Source organism: Echinops telfairi, unplaced genomic scaffold, assembly GCF_000313985.2.
Source record: "Echinops telfairi isolate 266 unplaced genomic scaffold, ASM31398v2 ScPeMD7_2186;HRSCAF=2738, whole genome shotgun sequence".
NCBI classification, from domain to species: Eukaryota; Metazoa; Chordata; class Mammalia; order Afrosoricida; family Tenrecidae; genus Echinops; species Echinops telfairi.
The window spans coordinates 10,239,006-10,260,793 of record NW_022106084.1 but is presented as its reverse complement, the minus strand read 5'-3'; the positions used below and the strand labels follow the sequence as shown (position 1 = coordinate 10,260,793).

At 38.9% G+C, this 21,788-nt stretch overlaps 1 protein-coding gene across 1 annotated transcript in view; it reads left to right on the top strand.

Moving 5' to 3' along the window:
• The window catches only part of INPP4B (inositol polyphosphate-4-phosphatase type II B), a 459,089-nt gene that overhangs the window by 293,779 nt on the left and 143,522 nt on the right, over window positions 1–21,788 (top strand). The window contains exon 11 of the mRNA XM_045293549.1: window positions 9,527–9,730. Within this exon, the coding sequence (XP_045149484.1) occupies window positions 9,527–9,730 (204 nt within the window). The remainder of the gene's footprint in view (window positions 1–9,526; window positions 9,731–21,788) is intronic.

Genomic DNA, 21,788 nt, shown 5'->3' with positions numbered 1-21,788 from the left:
AGGCTTCTGCCTTGACTGGAGATACATAACTCTCTCTGCTCCTGTAAAGATTTCTAGCCTGAGAAACTGACTGGGGCACTCGACTAGGCTCATAGGGTCTCCGTGAGTCAGAACTGACTCCATGGCAGTGAGTTTGGTATTTTGTGTTTGAAAGAACTGGTGGTGCTGCCAGGTCAGCAATGGGCTGGTATCGGCAAGGGCAGCAGTGCAAACCCACCTGCCACTCCAAAGCAAAGAGCACAGTCTGTCTGTCCCCGTAAATATTCACTGCCTTGGGTCGTGTATAGGGTTGCCATGATTCAGAAATGACTCAGTGGCAGTTTTTGTTTTGTTTTCTTTTGTGGGGGGTGATAGTTATCAATGGAAAAGGTAAATAAACAAATAAAACCGTGTCTATAAATGTTAACCACTACTAAGTATGTATGATTTGTCAGATACTGTGCCTTACATTGCAAGCAGGGGGAAAAGGAATAAAACACCAGCTCAATCTTTCAAGGAATTTTCCAATCTTAAAGATAGTTGTAATGATAATGATGGTGAAAACCATAGCTAATACTCTCTGAAGGCTTAACAACTCTGAGGTGATGTTAGGGTTTTTATTTTTCTAAATCTTATGAATTGGAGACTATTAATAGCCACATGCACTCTTTATCATCATAGGCAGGACGAGATATTGTCAGTTTCTTCAGCTGTATACCATAAAGATGCTGAGGCACAGGCCTCTTACATTCACCCCTGTGGTATTCTGGCTCTGAGTTCGCTGAGCATACCCAGACGTCTGTGTCTCCGCGTGCACTATGGAAACTATGGGAGCTGCCTGGGCGTGGGTTTCGAAAAGCATAATATGAGGGAGGGAGAAACAGAACCCCAGACTCTCCAAGAATGAATATATCTATACGTTTTGAAGTCCTCAAGTAGGGTTGCGATAGTTTGGAATTGCTTTAATACCAACCGATTGGGCTCAGGTTTGGGTTTTCCAAATGAACGTAATCTCCTTTAGAGTGTATTCACATGGAAAAAAATGAGTGTATCCCATTGGGTTTATTTGCTGCATACTATTTTGTATAAATATAAAACAATCCAGTCTTGAGATATAGCCAAGCACTGTTTTACTGAGTAATTCCAGTAGAGATGACAAAGTACATGTCCCTTCTGGACCAGTGGTGTGAGTGGCGATACTGGGAGGGTAGAGGGAGAGTGGGTAGGAAAGAGGGAACCGATTACAAGGAACTATATGTGACTCCTCCCTGCAGGATGGACAACTGAAAAGTGGGTGAAGGGAGACGTCGGACAGGGCAAGATATGACAAAATAATAATTTATAAATTATCAAGGGCTCATGAGGGAGGGGGTAGCAGAGAGGGAGGAGGAAAATGAGGACCTGATGCTGGGGGCTTAAGTGGAGAGCAAATGTTTTGAGAATGATGAGGGCAATGAATGTACAAATGTGCTTTACACAATTGATGTATGTATGGATTGTGATAAGAATCATATGAGCCCCTGATAAAACTATTTTAAAAAGATACAGTGAGATAAAATGTATGTTATTTTTCCTTAGATTAAATATATGAAAAACTATGAAAATAACAACGAAAATTTATGTAAAGGATTCAAACTGAAGAAATAATATATTAAACATAGAAATGATGTAGAAATTGCTCAGAAATATCTGTGGCACAGCTTCCAAGTGCCCATCATTTTATGCGATTGATGGACCATGTTTAGAAAGTTGTTTTTATCCTGCTCATCAGAAATTACTATTAAATATCTAATTGTGCATAGCACAGTGCTGGGTGCTGTATGGCCAATACTACACAACCTAAGAATTTAAGACAAGGGGAATGTTTCAAAATATTACAACTGTTAACTGGTAAAAATGCATTTTGTCACAAATACTAGGTGCTCTGTTCACAATTTACTTAAGAATATATCACTTTTTACAATTCCTCGTCTCTTTTCCATCAAAAATAATACAATCACAAGTTTAAAAACTCTGACAAAAGTAAAAGACAAGTTAGCTGAGTAGTAGATAACCCAATTAAAAATGATCAAAAAAGTGAAAATTCCCCCAAGAATATATATTAATGCCAAATAAACACAGGAAAAGATGCTCACCATCATTTATCATTGGGGAAAATGTATAAATTGCAAAAATTACTAAGCACTTCTTACAATGGCTAAACTAAAAAAGATTGAATATTATGAAGAATATGAGGATATGGTATAAATTGACCTTTCCTACTCACCAGTGAGTGAAAATTGTAGGACATTTTGGAAAACAGTATAGCAATTTCAAAAATGTGGTATAGCCTTCTGACTACTCGTTATGAACTCAAGAAAAATGTATTTTGTAGATCTTGAAAAGGTTGTTGAGTGAAGCAGTGTTGGAGGCCTGCCTTATAAAGATTATCCTCATAGCAATAAATATGCTGAATGAAGACAATGACTTTAAAAGTCTATGTATTGGCCAAAATACTTCCCTAGATGAGCTTGTAAAAAAATATGAAGTCTGGTACCAAAGCTTTAGGAAGGGAATCAGAAATTTACATTTTTATGTTAATGGTTACAAATTACTTATTGGACCAAAAAAAGTTAGTCTAAGAAAAGTAAACCAATGATTAAGGAATCATTGAAAGTACCAACATTTAAAGAAGATTTAAAGAATCTTAAGTGGTCTAAGTGTGAAGATGTAAAGTAAGAGCCAATTTTTATAAACAAAACGTCATAAGCAGTATAATCAAAAACAGTTGCCATGGAATCAGTTTTGACTTTTGGCAATCCTTATTTGTTGGAGAAGAATTGTGCTGCACATGGGCTTGAAGGGCTAAGATTTTAGAAGTGCATCATTAGACCTTACTTAAGAGATACCTTTGAGTGGATTCAAACCTCCAACCATTGGTTAAACAGCGGAATGCATTAAACATGTGTACCACCTAGAGATTCCAAATTGATGATATTGATTTTACTAAAGAGGGACTGGAGATTTGGACCCAGATGCCCAAATGTAATTACAGCACTCCAATAGAAACAACAGGAAGAACACTTTTATTAAATAACGTGATGATTTCAGGCTTGGGCTTCTGAAATTGAAAACTTTCATGTGAAAGCTCTTGATGTGGAGCATTTAAGAGAGGTGAACAGATGGGTGGGATTTCTAGATTTCCTGCATGGAGATAATAGTTGAAGGGTTAGAGTGATAATTTCTATCACCAATGGAAAAACTGCTTTTGGGAAAAATGGTTTGAGGAAGCTTGGGGTCTACCTACGATATCCTTGGTGAGCAGAGAAGTATAAGTCAGAAAGGAAACTCATAAGGGCAGTGAAGGCAGAGAAGTATAAATGTGAGTGAACAATATATTTTACAAAAAAATACCTCTATAAAGTTTCATAAAGATGCAATGTTATTTTGTATAAATTGGATATGATGTAATCAAGGTTGAGCAGATATTTTCCGTGAGCTGTATTCACAAGAGCATATAGTTTAACTATAAAATAGTAAAAACACACCAAATTTGAAAATAAAAATAATTATTTCTGTGTACAGTGAACCCTCGTTTATCGCGGTTAATCGGTTCTAGACCCTACCGTGATAAATGAAATTCCACGAAGTAGGATTCCTTATTTGTAAATCAAATATTTTCATAGTTAGAGCATAGAGGACATGAAAAAACACCCTTTAGTCACCATTACACTCATATTACCCAATTTATTAAACGAAAAAGGGAAAATACAGTAAAACATTTTGGACGTTACAATTATCATTTATTATTTATTACATTATTTATGGCATCTAGTTTACAGTATTACATATTTCACATACAGTATTATTATACATAGTTCTTACAAATACTGTAATCAATAGCCTATGAAATGACTTAAGGGATGTACTCTACAGGTGGGTCGCTGTCTTTTTCCTCTGAAGGAGTGGGTGTAGGCAGTGGGTGCTGTTAAGCAAAAGCCGCGATAGAGTGAAGCCGGGGAAGTCGAAGCGCGAAGTGGCGAGGGTTCACTGTATATTCATAACTAATCATTGTTAACCCCTTTCCGGTACCCCTGGTTATGTATTGCAGACAGTGCTTTGAATTGTTGGGTTTTTTTTGAGAGTAAGGAGATTCTCAGTTGAATGAGACTTTGCCTAATTTGTTGAGATAGTTAGTGAAAATGAGCAGTTTTAAATGAACATATCCTAACTACTTCTCTGCAATGAATGTTCAGGAAATGAGTGTATTTCCTTTCATTCCCAGGAGAAGTAATTTTTTAGTACTTTTATACTTGAAGATAATTTTGTATGGTCCTTTGAAGAATAGTTGTGTGAGAATATGAATTGGGAAAATGTCCGTTTGGCTAGAAAACATTTAATATGTGAGACAGAACTCCTCTTTTTCTATGTGAAACACACTGTAGGAGGCTGCGTTCTCTAGGGAAGCAAAAGCAATGAGTTATATGCATGAGACATTTACATACAGACAATGGCTCACTCAGGGGAGAAGTCCAGTTTGGTCCAACTCCGTGGGTCAGATGTTAACTGGAGACTTCTTCCTGAGAAGCTGCCAAACCAGGAAGCAGGAAGACAACCAGGAACACCCCAGGCTGCTGGCTGCAGAAGCAGAAACATTCAAGGTCAGCCGGTTAGGTTTGTGGCCGCAGAGTCCAATGAATCTAAGGTGGGCACGTTAGATAATGGGCTGCTGATGGCTCCCAGGATTGGCAGGCAGGTTACTGGGGCAATGGTTCAAGCGCCATGAACCAGAGGTCTATGAGCCAATTACAGGATGCAGACCCAGCAAGAAGCCAACAAGTTCTCCACAGCATTTACCTATAGTTGAAGTAGCCCACCTCTCCAATGACACTTCATCAGGACTGTAATCTGAGTAAGGGGGGTCGGGAGTGGGGGCAGAGTGGGTGTGTTCCATTTCTTAGAACAAATTGACTGCTGACAGTTGTTCCCATCCTGAAGCTGTTGACACTGCTGTAGTTTACTTCGTGGGAGATTTCTAGGCCTCAACTGGCAAACCACGGGAAATCCTGCACAGGTCAAGTTCACTCAAGCTTAATGGTCACACAATGAACTAGATCTGCTGTACATTGATAGGGGAGGCTTTATGGCCACCTACCTTGAGTCAATTCCAATTCATAAGTTTCCTGTAGTACAGAGTGGAACCACCCACTAGGGTCCTAGAGGCTAAACATCTCTAGGGAAGTCAATGACCACATGTGTCTCCTGCAGACCAGTGGTGGGGATCAAGCAGGCAACCTTTTAGTTAACAACCCACAACGTAACCCCTACAGCAGCAAGGATCCTCTTGTGCTTCCTATGTACTGCTATTTTAGGAGAATAATATTGCCTTCTTTCATTTAATGTAGTAAGAACTAACTCCGAAGAGAAACACTGTTTTCAGATCAGAGTGAACCGGTAGTTTGGAAACATGGCCACATCTTCCCCTTGACTTTTAACGGCCTTTGTGCCCCCAGGTTACAAGAACTGCAACATACAGAGGCATTAGGAGGGAGTGAGATACACTAATCTCCTTAACCTCATTCGTTTATTTATTATATTTTCATACGTCCTATTTTTTGTTCACTTAATAATTTTGCAAGGTAGCAGTGAAATATTGTCCTCAGTAGTTAATTAATTAGCTCTGTATACTTTCTGAAGCCAACTGAAACATTATTTCATTATAAATGACTAAAATAAAGTGATTGTTTCAAGTGACAAGTTAGGCTGAAACAACACATGAACCATTACGTTCCACCATTATTTTTGACTTCATGCACAAATATTTCAATAATGAATTTAGCTCTCAATTAAATATATCAGTAATGTCAATCTAACAAATCAGCATATTACAGTATAAAACCATAATTACAGAAATTACCATTTCATTAAAAAGGCATATATGTAAAATTAAGGAATGTGCTATAAAAAAAAGATACCGCACAGCTAATTTATAATCCCTTACTTTTTTTTTGGAAAACTGAGGAAATATCTCAATGAAAAGTTCTACCGTGCAAGGCCAGTTACACATACAGTTTAGTATTCGTCAGTATTCTCATGCCTCGCTTACTAGAGATTGACCTCATCAAAGCCATCAAAACCTCCAGGAGAAATCACAGGGACAGCTGAAAGCCAGAAATAAAATTGTCAGTGAAATAGATCCCAAGTCATTCAAGTAATTTAAAAGAAAATCTTAGAAACTTAACCCCTACCTTACATCTGCTAGATCATTCAATAGCAAGCTCATTTATTTTGGCTGTAAAACTAGCAAGGTTTGTGTTGGAATACATTTGCTGATTAGTTCTGGTGAGTGAAATGGTTATTTTCCCTACATCATGTAATATTGCCATAGACTATTTAGGCATTTTCTAAGGAAATGCTGCTTTATGCACAGGATCCCGTCCGTCCGGGGTGTTTCCGAGGATGTCAGATAGCTTTGTCAGTGCAGACACAAAGTACATGATCAGCTATCACTGAGTGTTTAAAGAGTCTGTGCCTTGAATTCAGCTACCAGACTGTTAAACTACAAGAGGTGCCTGCCTCATCTTCCTTGCTTTTCATGGCATATCAACTCAGATGAATTTGAATACATGAAGTGGACTTGGTGTGTGCGTGCAATGGCAAGAAAATGACGATAATTACCCAAACTGGAAAATTTCATTGGATGTGAATAGATGTTCAGCTACATAGTAATTATACGTGTATTGTGGGGAGTGGAGCTCTAGTAGCATAAATTCAAAGAAAGCAAGCTCTATTGCACTAAAAATAAACCAAAAGAGTTTGTTGAACGCTCAACAGAAAAATCGCTTAGTTAAGTTGAATAGAAATAAACTTACATCTTTTTAATCTTTACATTCATTTACATACATACCCACGTTATATGGAAAATTATGAAAATAACCCCATTTTACTCTAAATGCCTTTACTGTGTTGGTACTGTCTAGGCAAGCTCTGGTGGTACAGCCAGAGCTTTTCTTAGAGGCAAGAACAGGGATACTTCACCTTCCATACTTTGGACATGTCAGGAGAGATCAATCCCCGTAGAGGACATCATGCTTGGAAAGGGGAGGGGCAGCGTTCAGCCAGATGGATTGACCCAGTGGCTGGACAATTGCTAGGATGGGGCAGACTGCCCAGTGTTTCCTTCTGGTGGTTCTCCATAGGGTCACTAAGAGTTGGAAGCGATTCGGTGACATCTAACGACAACACATGGAGTCCACGTCTGGACCTGGTGTTGTGCATTTGCTGCTCACTATAGGGTCAGCAGCTTGAACTTGAGGCAAAGACGAAGTTTTCAACTCCTTTCAGATTTACAGGCTCAGAAACCCTAAGGGGTAGTTATACTCTCGCCTCTATAGTCCTTAGGAGTTGGGACTGAATTTGATGACAACGGGTTTGGTGTAGGTTTGAGCCAGCTTTTTCATGGACATTTTATTTTTCTTTCTTCCACTTTCATGTTCACAGTGAACATCAATGGATGCTTTCCCCTCCTTTCCAATATTAGCTGCTTTTTTATTTTGTTTTCCTAATTTATTGGCAAAGTGTTTTCCAGTCTTTTATAATATACTTTCTTTCCTCCATATTCTCTGTTTTTCTTTTCTTCAGTGTTTAGGATGAGGGAATATAATGTTTCTCCAAATGAGCAATACTGCCCCCTGGGGATGCTGGAAGTCCTGGGCAGGCTGAAAAGCAGGTAAATAACTGTGTGTGCTGGATTATAGGCTGCAGTCCAAAAAGGTTTCATTCCCAGAGGGTTGCTGAATCTTCTTTGCCTGGAAAGGTGGCAGTATGCAAAATAATTTTGGGAGCCTGTGGTTTCGAGCAATCCAATTTAGCAGTGAAAACAATGGCTCTGGCGAGGATGGACGCAATGAAGAGCACGAGTAGATGCTTGAAAGGAGCAGGGAGCTGGGATTAGGGAGGAAGCGGCTGGTGGACAGCAAGGTCTAGGTTGACGGTGAGGGGTGATCGGCTGTTACAGCCACGTGCCTTCCAAATGCCAACAACCAACTCAGTGCTCTTGAGCCCGTTCCAACTCAGAGCAACCCTGTGGGACACAGGGGGACTGCCTTTGTGGGTTCCGGAGACTGTAGCTTACTCTTTACAGCAGTAAAAAGCCTCGTTTTTTTCACCCAGAGCGACTGGTGGTTTCTAACTGTTGACCTTGTGGTTAGCAGCCTAACGCATACCCGCTATACCATGGAGGCTCCTTGCAGTGTGCCTCAGGACAGGTTCATATGCTTCTTTCTCAGTTCCCTTTTCTGATTAAGGAAGAAGATGAACGTTGAGGATTCCCAGCTCTAGAATCACATGATCTACTGAGGAGGGGTGACTGTGTATGAACGATACAGTGTGGTCAGGCACTTGCTTTGCCTGTGGTTTAGCTGGTTTTCTCTCATTGCTCCCTGTCTCTCAACAGGGAGGCTGAGAGACAGCCTAGTGAACACTAGTTGGATATGGTAATATTGACAGCTTGTTGAGAATGCAAAATCAATAATTACTCTAAGTTACAGCGATGGAAGTTAGAGGACAATCCTGGAACTCTCGTGAAATGATAATGTTATTTTTCAGGGTAACTCTATATGCTAGAGCCCCTTTTTAACAGATTGACAACTATGACTATATCTACAATAGGAGGCATTGCTGAAGTTACTTTTTTGTACTCTCTGATCAAACAGATTGTTAGACCACATGTATGTGTACTATAACATGTGATATATATATATATCACACACAAAATCAATGATTGCACCCTCATGTACATTACAGAGTGCAGCTATTAAACATTCCATCAGGAAATTGCAAACTGCAGCTGTAACAGTTCTTTATTGTAGGAAGGCCCTTGTTTCTCTAGCACTTACTAGGAAGTTAGCACCAGCCTGTAAAATCCTCCATGCCAGGTTTCATAGTAACCTCACTAACACGGAGCTTGAAGGAAACCATTTGGTGGGGGACAGTGCAGAGGGTGAGCATAATGAATGAAAACCAACTGTTCTCATGCCACGGCGACCCTCTGTCCTCTCCATTATTGACATCTAGCCTAGATGACCCTAATTCCCCCCAAAGGTCTTCTGCCTCAAGTTTTGGAAATAATGTTTGTATTACCATAGCCTTTAACTCTGTTTAAAATAGAAATATATGTAAACCGATCACATTTTCTTTTAAGGTGTGTTTGGAATTACTTGAAAGGTGTAGCAGGGAGACGCTGTTCAAAAGTTTATCCCTGGTGAAATTCATCTCCAAAGAGAGGACTTGGAGAGTCCTAAAAGAGAGAGGGCGGAGGAGACAGATGGTGTTTGTAGTATGTATAGAACTTCAGCACCAACTTAAAAACAGAAGGACCAAGGGCTTGGCAGTGTCCCCAAAGTGAACTGGCTGCCATTGATTGGTATGAATCACTTTCTCCTTCTCCCGCCTGAACCTCGCCCACCATCCACACTCCTGAAGTGCCAGCAAATCTGCAATTGACCTTCTCATCACTCTGTGCCGAGAGCCTACTATGGTGTTTCTGATCCTATCAATTTCTCTCCAGACAGAGCTTTTTGTACACGCCTTCAAGGATCAGCTGGTCCGGAGCTCTCTTTTGGCACTCTACAATGCCAGGCCAGGTGGCGTCCTTAAGAAGCCACCATCTCCTCAAAGACTCGTGGAGGAGGGCAGGCCCCAGGACCAGCCCCCACCAATAAGAAGGCAGGACTCCATACCCCATCATTCAGACTACGATGAAGAAGAGTGGGTAAGTCTCTGACATACCATCTGCCTGTCAATGTTTGGCCTGACAGTACAAATCCGAAGAACTCTCTGATTGCTTAAAATCAACACATAGTTTGGAAAAGTCATAAGACATATTTTGGGATAAATATTTTTCCTTGTTGGTGTTAGGGTTGGTTCCAACTGATGGAAACACTATGAACAAAAGGTCAAAACACAGCCCCATCCGGCACCATCCTCATAGTCCTGGTTGTAGTCGCTGTGTCAATCCATTTCACCGAGGGTCCTCCTTAGGGGCTAATTTTAATTGGAAGCTGTATTCCCAGTAAAGACTTGCCATCAAATAAATCACCTGTGCAACCAACAATGTGATCAAATCAAAATGTTATTGCAGATGATTAAAATATTGATAGAAGTATCTGGAAAAAATAGCTAATAAACAAAATTCAAAGAAAGAAGCAAGAGTTATTATAGGAATTCTGCCTTGAGTGCCATTCAACTAACTCTGACTCATCAATAGCAATAAAATGTTGCCTGGCCCTGCATCATCCTCACAATTGCAGGCATTCTGGTCCCTCATGGTTTTTGTGTTAATCTATCTCACTGAGGGTGTCCCTCTCATTTTAGGACCCTCTGCTTCACCCATCATGACGTACTTCTCTAGTGATTGGTTTCTCTTGATGAGGTGTCTAGAAGCAAGTGAGAACTAGTGTGATGTATGCTGTTTTCACGGATTCATTTTCAGAAGTAGACCTCCAGGCATTTCCTCCTACTACATCCTCGTGTAGAAGCTTGGCTGCAACTTTCCTTCCAAGAGTGACCACATTGGTATTTGAGAGAGCAGTGTGGTATTTCACAGTAAAACACAATCCACCACAATATGACAAACTGAGAGTTGAGTGGTGAATACAACACTATTTGGACAGAATAGAAAAGGGAGGGGGCTAGGATTGAATCAATGGACATTAATTATCCATGAGGCATCCAATGTATATGCAGATCATTATCATATAAGAGCTTCAAAAAGTCCTTAGAAAATGGAATTAAAAGATAATGGAATGAACTTTCTAATATTTCCATGAGTTTTTTTTTAAGTTCTTCATATGTTTACCAACAACAAACCAATTGAGCTAGTTGTCTTAACTGTTAAATACTTAGTGAACAATTGATTTTCTGATTCAAAAAGTAATATACTTAAAGTCCCAGTCCTGTTTTTTAAAAAGGCTGTGTAAAGGACTGTCAATTGATGCCTTTGCTGTCTTTTGGTAAATCGCCTGTCACAGGAAAGAACTGGGTTTCAAGACGTAAATGCTGAATAAGTGTTTGCTGTTGCTGATTAAGATTGCCTTTTCCTCACTGAAGTGTTTTCAAAAGAGCAAACCTAATATTTCTCCCTTTTGCCTTTGCCTTCTTCCCCAATTTATTCACAGCTCTAAGGCGGGCACACCTCTTAACCTCTCTGAAGTTCAATTTTCTGAACTGCAGAATGAAAATCACAGCACTTGTTCTTAGTTCATAGAGTGGTCATGGGATAAAAGATTTGCTCAGGTGGTGATACTTCATGGCCTGCAAAGACCTGGACAAATGCATTAGATTACTTTAGCCTCATTGCTGTGTGTTTGATGAGTTAGAAGTAGCAATAGGAAAGAAGTTATGTTTCATTTAACTATATATATATTAGCCTATTGACAAATGATTACTTTTTATATTGAATCAAGTGGTGATTTTAGAATGGAGTTCTTTTTGTTTTCATCACTTTCCCCTCACTCTGTTATGCTAAAAACTCACCCGCACCTAACTCACATTCCTTCTCAACACTATCTTTTATTATGCCCTTTTATTTAGAAAAGGATTGAGACATTTTAGACTGCAGGGCACTCCTTACTTCCTGCTCCGAATCTGTTGACTTTAGATGCTGTCTAGTGGGTTTCGATGTAGCGATTCATATAAACAACAAAACAAAGTGTTGCCTGGGCCTATGTCATCTCCGTGATCACACATAGCTCAATGTCTGTTTCTTTGTGCTGCTGTAACAGAAATAGCACAGGTCAGTGCCTTTAATAGAAATTAATTTTCTCAGTTCAGAAGATTCAAAGTCCAAGTTTAGCACATCAGCTCTAAGGGAAGGCTCTCTCTGTTGGCTCGAGAGGAAGGTCTTTGTCCATTTCCTTGGCATATTATCAAATGTGCAATGAATGAGATGAAGCAAAATATGGATGAAGAATTGAAGGTAAAGCTAATGCTCTGCTCTATAAACCTTTACCTAGTTCACTCCAAAAAACAGGGGAAAAGGTGATTGGCTTAAAATATACCTTACATTGATGGTGTGCTCACCTCCATGATACAATCACTGAAGACAAATGGGTGCATAAGCAAATGTGGCGAAGAAACTTGATGGTGCCCAGCTATCAAAAGATATAGCATCTGGGGTCTTAAAGGCTTGAAGGTAATCAAGCGGCCATCTAGTTCAGAAGCAACAAAGCCCACATGGAAGAAACACACCAGCCTGTGTGATCACGAGGTGTTGAAGGGATCAGGTATAAGGCATCATCAGAACAAAAAATCTTATCATAGTGAATGAGGTGGGGAGTGTGGAGTGGAGACCCAAAGCCCATTTGTAGGCCACTGGACATCCCCTTACAGAATGGTCTCAGGGAGGAGACAGCCAGTCAGGGTGCAATGTAGCAACGATGAAGAACACAACTTTCCTCTAGTTCCTAAATGCTTCCTCCACCCCTCACCCCCTATCATGGTCCCATTTCTGCCTTGAAAATCTGGCTAGACCAGAGGATGTACACTGGTACAGCTAGGAAATGGAAACACAGGGAATCCAGAGAAGATGATCCCTTCAAGACCAGTGGTGTGAGCGGCAATACTGGGAGGGTAAAGGGAGGGTGGGTTGGAAAGGGGGAACCGATTACAAGGATCAACATGTAACCTCCTCCCCGGGTACGGACAATAGAAAAGTGGGTGAAGGGAGACGTCAGACAGGGCAAGATATGACAAAATAATAATTTATAAATTATCAAGGGTTCATGAGGGAGGGGGGACGGGAAGCAGGGAGGGAGGGGAAAATGAGGACCTGATGCCAGGGGTTTAAGTGGAGAGCAAATATTTTGAGAATGATGAGGGCAATGAATGTACAAATGTGCTTTACACAATTGATGTACATATGGATTGTGATGAGTTGTATAAGCCCCTAATAAAATGATTTTTTTAAAAAGGACAGTAAAGAAAGAAAAAAAATATATACCTTACATTGACATGGCCTCATCATCAAAATAAAAGAAAGGCCTGTCTCCTATGAGATTGTATTCACAGTAATAGGTGTTTAGGGTTACAGCACATTTATTCTGACAGGGGAAGGGAACAAAGTAACATTTTACTTTCAGTCTATTATTGTTAAGTTCTATCAATTCTACGTAGAACAGAATAAAATATCAACTGGTCCTGTACCATCCTCACAATTGTTATAGTTGAGCCCGCTGTTGAAGCCGATGTGTCCATCCATCTCCTTGAGGATCTTCCTCTTTTGTCCTGCCCTGCCGTTTTACTAAGCACAATATCTTTTTCCAAAATCTGGCCTATTCTGACAATGTGAGATGAAGTCTCACCCTCCTTGTGTCTAAGGAGCATCCTGTATGCACTTCTTCCAAGACAGATTTTTTTTGGGTTGTTTTTCTTGAAGTCCACGGCACTTTCTATATTCCTTGCCAGGACCCAAATAAAAGTGCATGGAATCTTCTTTGCTCTTCCTTACTCATTGTCCAACTTTCATATCATAGGATGTGATTGAAAAGACCTTGGCTTGGGTCAAGGATACCTAGGCCTCAATCCTCGCTCTTCAACGCTTTAACGAGTTTGTGCGGTAGTTGTGCCTAATGCGGTACATCATTTGGTTTCTCAGCTGCTGATTCCATGAGCACGCATTGATTGTGGATCCAAGCAAAATGAAATACTTGACAACTTCAATCTTCTCTCCATTTATCATGAGTTTTCCAGTTTTGAGATTTTGTTTTTCTTTAAATTGAGTTGTAATCCATACTGAAGACTGCAGTTCTTGATCTTCATCAGTAAGTACTTTCAGTCTTAGGGATATCCAAGGTTGTTAATCAGCCCTCCTCCAGCCCTAACATATTGGATTATTTGCTCACCACACAGATTGAATAAGCATGACCAGGCAGTATTCCCTTGTTCTGTTTAAACAACTGCTCCTTGGTCCACATACAGGTAACTGCGTGAGCACAATTAGGTGTTCTGGAATTCTCATTCTTCCCAGTGTTATTCCTTGTTACTATCCACACAATCTAATGCCTTTGCAGAGTTAGTACAACACAAGTAAACACATTTCTGATATTCTAAGCTTTCAGACAGGGTCCACCTGATGGCAAGTGTGATATCACTCACACCCTACTCTCCTCTGACTCTTGCTTGACTTTCTAGTAGTTCCCTACTAATGTACCATTGCAGCTGGTTTTGAATGATCTTCAGCAAAATTTTACTCGCATCTGATATTAATGATATTGTTCAAGAATTTCCACATTCTCTTGGGTTACTTCTCAGGGCTAGTGATGGATAAACACATTTTATCATATAGTTGAAAACTGTTGAGATAAAAGTTAGAGACAGATGGTCAAAGATCTCTTACTCACTGACATCAATCCATTCTGACTCAGAGCCTCTGTTAATATGACCTCAACTCAAATTCTTATGGTATTTTAAATAAGGCACCTCCTTTTGATGGCTCAAGAAAGAAGTGAGTTGGAAATGTGTCCTTAGTTGAACAAGTACAGCCTGAACTATCGAATGCAATGGGCCTTTTGGGACTCATTACAAAAAGTTTCCTAGTTTCCTCAAATATTGATAATAAACTCCTTCACCCATCTTTCTCAGTGCCCATTAGAAATCCTCACTGCCTTCCTCCGCACCTCTTGTCCATCTCTTTTTTAACAGTTGATCTTACACTACAGCTTAATAAACAAACAAGCAAATCCTGAGGATTTCATGCTGCCTCTCCTGTCTGCTGCATTGGGCAACAAACAATCTGGTGCCTCAATGACTCCAAGGTCTATTCAGGGCCCTTGAAAGATAAATGGTAGTTATATGCATAATTAGAAATGCTACCTTAGATGTGTGCAAAGAATATGTCAGGATAGTGGTCACTGTGGGATTTCTAGAGGTAATTCTTGAGATTGAAATATGGATAGAAGTAACCATTCCTAAAAGAAGAGGAGGTAGTCTTTTAAAGAGGGGCATGTTCATTAGCAAGAGAGTCTGCATGCATATGTTTTAGTATTTAGTCTTAGATGTAGCTTTACTTATTTAATTGTACAGGTAGTGAAAATTGAGCATGTTTATGTAATAAAAGCAAAACACCATTTGAAAGACATAGAAAGGATCGACTGATGGAATAAGAACCTTACAAAAGCAAGAATCGGGTCTAGTAACAAGGTGGGAGCAGAGTCCCAGGCAGGAATATGCCTCTTCTGTTGAGATGGTTGGGGTACGTTCCATTTTTTAATCTAAGTAGGGCCAATCCTCAGGAGTTGCTTGTTTGTTTATTAATCTCTAGTGTAAGATCAACTGTTAAAAATGGGATGGACAAGAGGTGCTGAGGAAGGCAGTGAGGATTTCTAATGGGCACTGAGAAAGATGGGTGGAGGAGTTTATTATCAATATTTGAGGGAACTAGGAAATGTTCATGTACTTCTGAAGGGCCAGTGAAGGTTGTAGTATCTGCTCCACCATTGTTGGCTCATCTGCATTGATCTCTTGGGAATACATTGACTCTTGTTAGACATGAAAAAAATGTTTCCTGAAAGTTTTCCCTAGTTGATGGAGGGTTTGATTTCCCAATTCTTTTTGTTTCCTTCAAAATAAAAAAAATGTAGAGTGACCTGTTGGCAAAAGACTACTGATGATAGCGAAAGCCTAAAATCCATATTCAGGGTCCCCAAGTGGATAAACCCTCCCTTGAACCCATTCTGACCATTTACCTAGGATGTCAATCGCCCTGCTCCCAGATAGAATATGTTAGAAAGTGAATTCATTATGTTGGTAGGCTAAAATTTGACACCTTATCATTTGTTCTCCCCTTTGACTCATTTTAAATTTGTTCTGGTTTTTAATATGTTCTAATTCCTTTACCATTGAGGTTTTCTCTGCTTTATTTTGTTATTGATGCTGGAGTTTGGGTTTTTTTTTTAAATATGAAATCTAGGGTAGGTAAATCTATAGAAATAATTGCTTGCTTCCTAGTTTCTTAAGGTTATGGCCTGGGAGGTTGAAAGGAAATGGGGAGCCTTTAATGACTACAGGCATGAAAGAAATATTCTAAATTGTCATGGTGATGATTGCATAATTCTATTTAATACATTGAAACCATTGAAGTATATGATATGTGAACGATATCTCAATAACACTGCTGGATTTTTTTTGTTTTTAATACAGTGTAGGGTGACAGTGAAGCTTTTGAGTCTCTCTCCATGTACCCTTTTGGTTCAGTTCTGGTAGTTTCCTTCAGATTTATGGCGTCTACCAAGCATATATAATTTTTGTCAAAAATGGCACAAATAATAATTCATTTTAAAGAAATGTTTCAAACTTAAAATAAATAAATAAATAAAATTAGAGGGAAGAGATAGAAAGTTGAAAAAATATATAACACAATTTTCAGAACAATCTTTCATACTCAACATAGTTACTTTGAACTCTTTCTACCCATCAGTATAATCTGAAAACAATAATCAAATTTGATTGCATGCTTGTCAATTTTTGTAAGCAAAACTTTCTATTAAAAAGATAACTCCAGCCAGGGGAAAACTCCTTTTTGAAAGCTAACTGGAATTATAAAAAAGATACAAGTTGTGATCATTTGACATCATTTTCAACCTTCATCAAACAGTGAAAAATTGAGTAAATGTAATAAAAATTGTAGTTAATTAAAAATGCCCATAGAGACAGAGTTATTAAGTGAATTGGAAATATAAGTTGGTGTCTGCTGGGTTTTTTTGTTAATTAGTTGTGTAAGAGAAGTTCCAGCACTGATTAGAAGTCAAGGAAAATTCCTGGAATAATTCAATGTTTCAAATTAATTTAATTGGATCTCTGAGATATCATATGAAAATATTTTCTAATCACTTCAGTTGGCTTAGGCTAGCACGTCTAATTTTCAGACTCTCTTTGCTTTACTTAATTCTTGATAGTGACAGTAATTTGAACAATTATTCTACTTGAACCACCCCACTAGCTTTTTATAATAAATATTTAGAAAATGAATTCTTGTGAGAAAATTGTTCCCAAGTCACACTATGCTGATGCACGTAACAGGGTTTCTTTTAGATGTCAGGATAGAGAATCCATTATATCTTTTTTTTGTGAAGAAGTGGAAACTTTTTAAAACAATTTTTCAACAGTTTTAATTAATTACATACATATAATTCATATATCATGTAGTTCCATGATTACAGCAATAAGTTTGATTACATCAATAAGAGTTGTACAATCATCACTATAATCAGTTTTAGAATATTTTCTTCATTCTGTTTTTTTTTAATACTTTTATTGGGGCTCTTGCATCTCTTATCACAACCCATACATTCCTCCAGTGTGTCAAGCACATTTGCACATATGCCGCCATCATCATTTTCAAAGCATTCTCTTCCCACTTGAGCCCCTGATATCAGCTCCCCATTTCTTCCCCCTCCTTACTCCACCCACCCTCCCTCATGAACACTTGATAAGTTATAGATTATTATTTCCATATCTTACATCGTCCTCTGTCGCCCCTCACCCACTTTTCTGTTATTTGTCCCCCTGGGAGGGGCCTCTAGGTTGATCTTTGTGATTGATTCCCCCTTTCTCCCCCCACCCTCCCCCAATCCTCCTGTTATCTCTACTCTTCTTGTTGGCCCTGAGGAGTGCAGGCTCTTATCTGTAGCAGTGTGGGTTCTCTGGTCTAATCCGATTTGTAAGGTAGAATTGAGGTCATGATAGTGGGGTGAAGGAAGCACCAAAGAGCTAGAGGAAAGTTGTGTGTTTCATAGGTGCTACACTGCACCCTGACTGGCTCCTCTCTTCCCTGTGACCCCTCTGTGAGGGGATTTCCAAGTGTCTACAGATGGGCATTGGGTTTCCACTCCATGTCGGCCCCACCCCCTCCCACTACCACCACCATGTTCACCTTGGGCATGGTTAATTCTGGGTCTTAGATGCCTGATACCAGATCCCATTGACACAGCTCAAAACTGTTCAGTGTGTGATTGATTGTGCTTTCTCTTTTCAACCTGCCTCGTCGGGAAATTGGATGTCATGTTAATCTGGAAAATATCTGAGTCAACATGGTAAAGACAGAAATTGGCTACTTACAAAAGTCTGTTTTTTACTGAATTTTACTTATTACGTGATTGAATGCTTCAAAGGTTGCTTTTCCTAAAAAGTTATCAAATAATTAAACCATTAAGAAATACTTTAGGTTTTATGACAATCTGCCAAGTAATTGATTTCTATAGAATCTTTCCGCTTTTAGCTGGTAAAGATGACACACTGCTTTTTCCCCTGTGTATCTCTGTAACAGATGTTCCAGCAGCTGGGATTCCGAGATGAGTTGTCCAAAATATGAAAGCATGTCACCCAACCAAACTGCTGACTTGACCTAGTTTTTGTGGCTTCTAGTAATTATATTACTCTCTAGAACCCTGTGATTTCAGTATTACTCCACTGATGGGATCAGGGCTAAATCGGCCTACTCCCATAAACAAAAAATATTACCAAATGTATACCTTTTTGATCTTAATATTTTGATCCATTTCAGCAAAGCATAGGACTGGGAATGTGATTATAATTATTTATCTATATCCTGACCCCATTGTACAAATTGAGTTGCATTTCTATTTCAGCAATTTGCTAACATTTTAGTTTCCATTCTTAAGTCAGGGGAACATTTGCTGTTCTTTGTTATGATGCAATGCATTTATGACCCATAAATACAATGGATGATCTATATCAATCCAGATGATCCTTCATCAATCAGAAAGATCAAGAAACAGTGGTACTTTCACATAATACTTACATCATCAGAGTATTATTTATTAATAAGTCCATTTGTAACTTAGAAATAGATGTTATTTCTCTGTAACTTAATACCAAAGATTATTAACATGAACTACTTTTTGATAACTTTGGTACCAATTTCACTTTGAATTACATCTTTCTTCACCGATAGCTAGAGCAAATAAAAATGGTTGAACTCTACAGGCTATTGATAGAGCTATTTCTGTTTCCATAATTGGTGATAGTGGCTTAAATTATTGTAAAGCATTACTGACTGTTGAGGACACAGCAATTTAGCCAGGTACCTTTATAGGCACTCTGCAGTGGCCTGCGTTTTCAACCACCTTGCTTATTGCTGTCCCCATCCTGGATGCTACCTCCAAGAGGAAAACGGCTCATGGTAAACAGAATGCAAAGCTACCTATCCAAATTTATATTTCAATGAAATGTACGTAGTCTTCTGACTGACTAGAATTATCTTGTGCCAAGCCACCTGTTCTTCTTCATAAAAAATAAATCACTTTGATTCTTTGAAGAGAATCAAGTCTAGAAGGTACTTACTTGGGCTTTACCTTTCCCAATGCAACACTGTATATCTTAGTTATCTACATCTGTAATATGTCTACTAAAATTTGGCTATTTATTTCACTATTGTATCAATCATAGCTATATGTATGTGTGTGTCTGTCCATGTCTTCTTGTGTAAACAAAACCCTTTTGAGTCGATATGAGTCGGACCTTCAGTGACTATCTCGTTTCTTTCTCTATTTCCATGTCAGATTAAATCTTTAAAAAAGAAGAAACATACACGAAAAGGAAATGACAGTAACACACACTGATATATTCTTTGCAATTTCTGTGAAAAACTTCTCTACGTCTGTTTATTCGCATTATCTTTTAACTGTGCAATTCTTGTTCATCTTCCCCAAACCCTTGCTGTCCGGTGGCCCCAGGCTGTCATGCTCTGGCTCGTCCTTTCAGGATATCATTCATAAACCAGACAGATGAGTCATCAGTTTCTTTTGTCCCTGACTTGCTTGTAGACCTACACTATTGCTGGGTTTTGTGCCATGGCTTGTTTACATCCTTTCATGCTTGTAATTTATAGCATGAATTAACCTCAGTTGTTTTTTCACCTGGGAAATGCTTATTCGTACCATAAGTCAGGGATCAAGCTGGCCACACGGTGGTTTTCGCACAACTCGTGAGTGAAAAATTGCTTTCAAAATTTTATTTTTCATTTAGATGAAAGTATGCACATCCCAAGATAACACCATTCCAATAATTTCCACACATACAATAATCCAGTGGCCGTTGTTTTTATTCTTCAAGTTGTGTTTCATTCCTGTTATCCCTTGCCATATCATTCCACCATCATTATTACGAATGCACGATCTCAAACGCTTTCCTTCAAGTGTTCAGTTGTTATGGTCAGGTTAATCATATATATATGATATGTATTCTTTGAAGTCTTTAAAAGAGCGCAATGGTCAACGGAGCCATAACTAATTATTTGGGGGGTGGGGGAAGACTTCAGGTAAGAGTTTTAGTTGAAAGTTTCAAGATGATCTCAAGGCAATAGTTTCAGGGGGTTATCCAGCCTACCTGAATCCAGAAATTTTGGATTCCACTGAGATTTAAATATCTCTTACACATTTATCCCTTTTGATCAGGATTCTTCTACAGAATCTTTTTACAAAACATACAGTAAATAGTAACCATCTAGTTCCTCCAGTCTTAGAATAAAGGGTCCATTATTCAGGAAGGCAACCATTCAAATATTTTATTTCCTATTCCATTTCCTAGATCCCTGGTGGCATTGTGGTTACATAGTTTAAACCCACCAGCAGCTCCAAGGCAGAAAAATGAGATTTTTTGTTTTTTTTTTTACTCCTGTAAAGAGGTCCAGCCTTAGGAATCCAGAGTCAGTCCTGAGTTCACTATGAGTTAGAATGTTCTCAATGGCAGTAATCTGTCTTTGTTTTTTCCCATTGCATTTCCTGCCTCTTTTCCTTCCTCTCTTCTTTCTGGTAAATGGAAGCCAGTTGTAACTTAAATGGCCCCCTGCTGGCTTTTAATTGTCCAGTCATTGTACAGTGAAATTTCTTACTATTGCTCTTTTACTCATGTCTTCCTAACTCCCACCAAATGATTGCAATGTTGGCATTAGGTGCTGTTGAGTAGGTACTCATTCATAGTGATAAAACACTGCTTGGTCCCGACCACCCTCAAATTATCATTACCCTTGAACCCATTGTTGCAGTCACTGTGTCCATCAGTTTGGTGAAGGGTATTTTTGTTCTTGTTGTTACACTTCACAGCAAATAATAAATCATTATTCTGATATTCCATGAGCTCATGGACCATTTGGTTCAGATGTTTATGAAATCTGTACACACCTGTCTGCACAATGTCAAGGCTGTCTCTTTTTATTCTGTATATGGGCAGTTGAGCAAAGCCCATAGCATCAGATGTACTCAGTATGCATTTTTAGAGTGAACTAATGACTGAAGTTCTGAAACAGCATACTTAAATTGATTACAATTCTGCACCATGCCTAATAGTTTTTGTTCCACTGTTTTGACATGAAACTTTTTGAAAATATACTTCTCTTTCACGATGAAAAGATGTATTTATGCCCTTTTCCCTGGAGTTCAGGAGCGTTGGTAATGCAATGCTAATGTGCTTGCTGAAAAATCAGTGGTTCCAACCCATCAGAGAAAGTCTGCTTCGATAAAGATTTATAGCCTTGGGGGTAGTTCTTCTATGGGGGCAGTTCTACTCTGACCTGTAAGGTCATTAGGGGTTTCTAAGACTCAAAAGCTCTTCTCAGAATCCATGCATACATCCATTATGTCAATCACATTTGTACATATGTTGTTGTTTTTTAAATTATTTTATTGAGGGCTCGTACAATTCCCATCACAGTCCACACATACATCCATTGTGTCAAGCACATATGTACATTTGTTGCCCTCATCAATCTCAAAACACCTGCCTTCCACTTTAGCCCTTAATATCATTTGCTCATT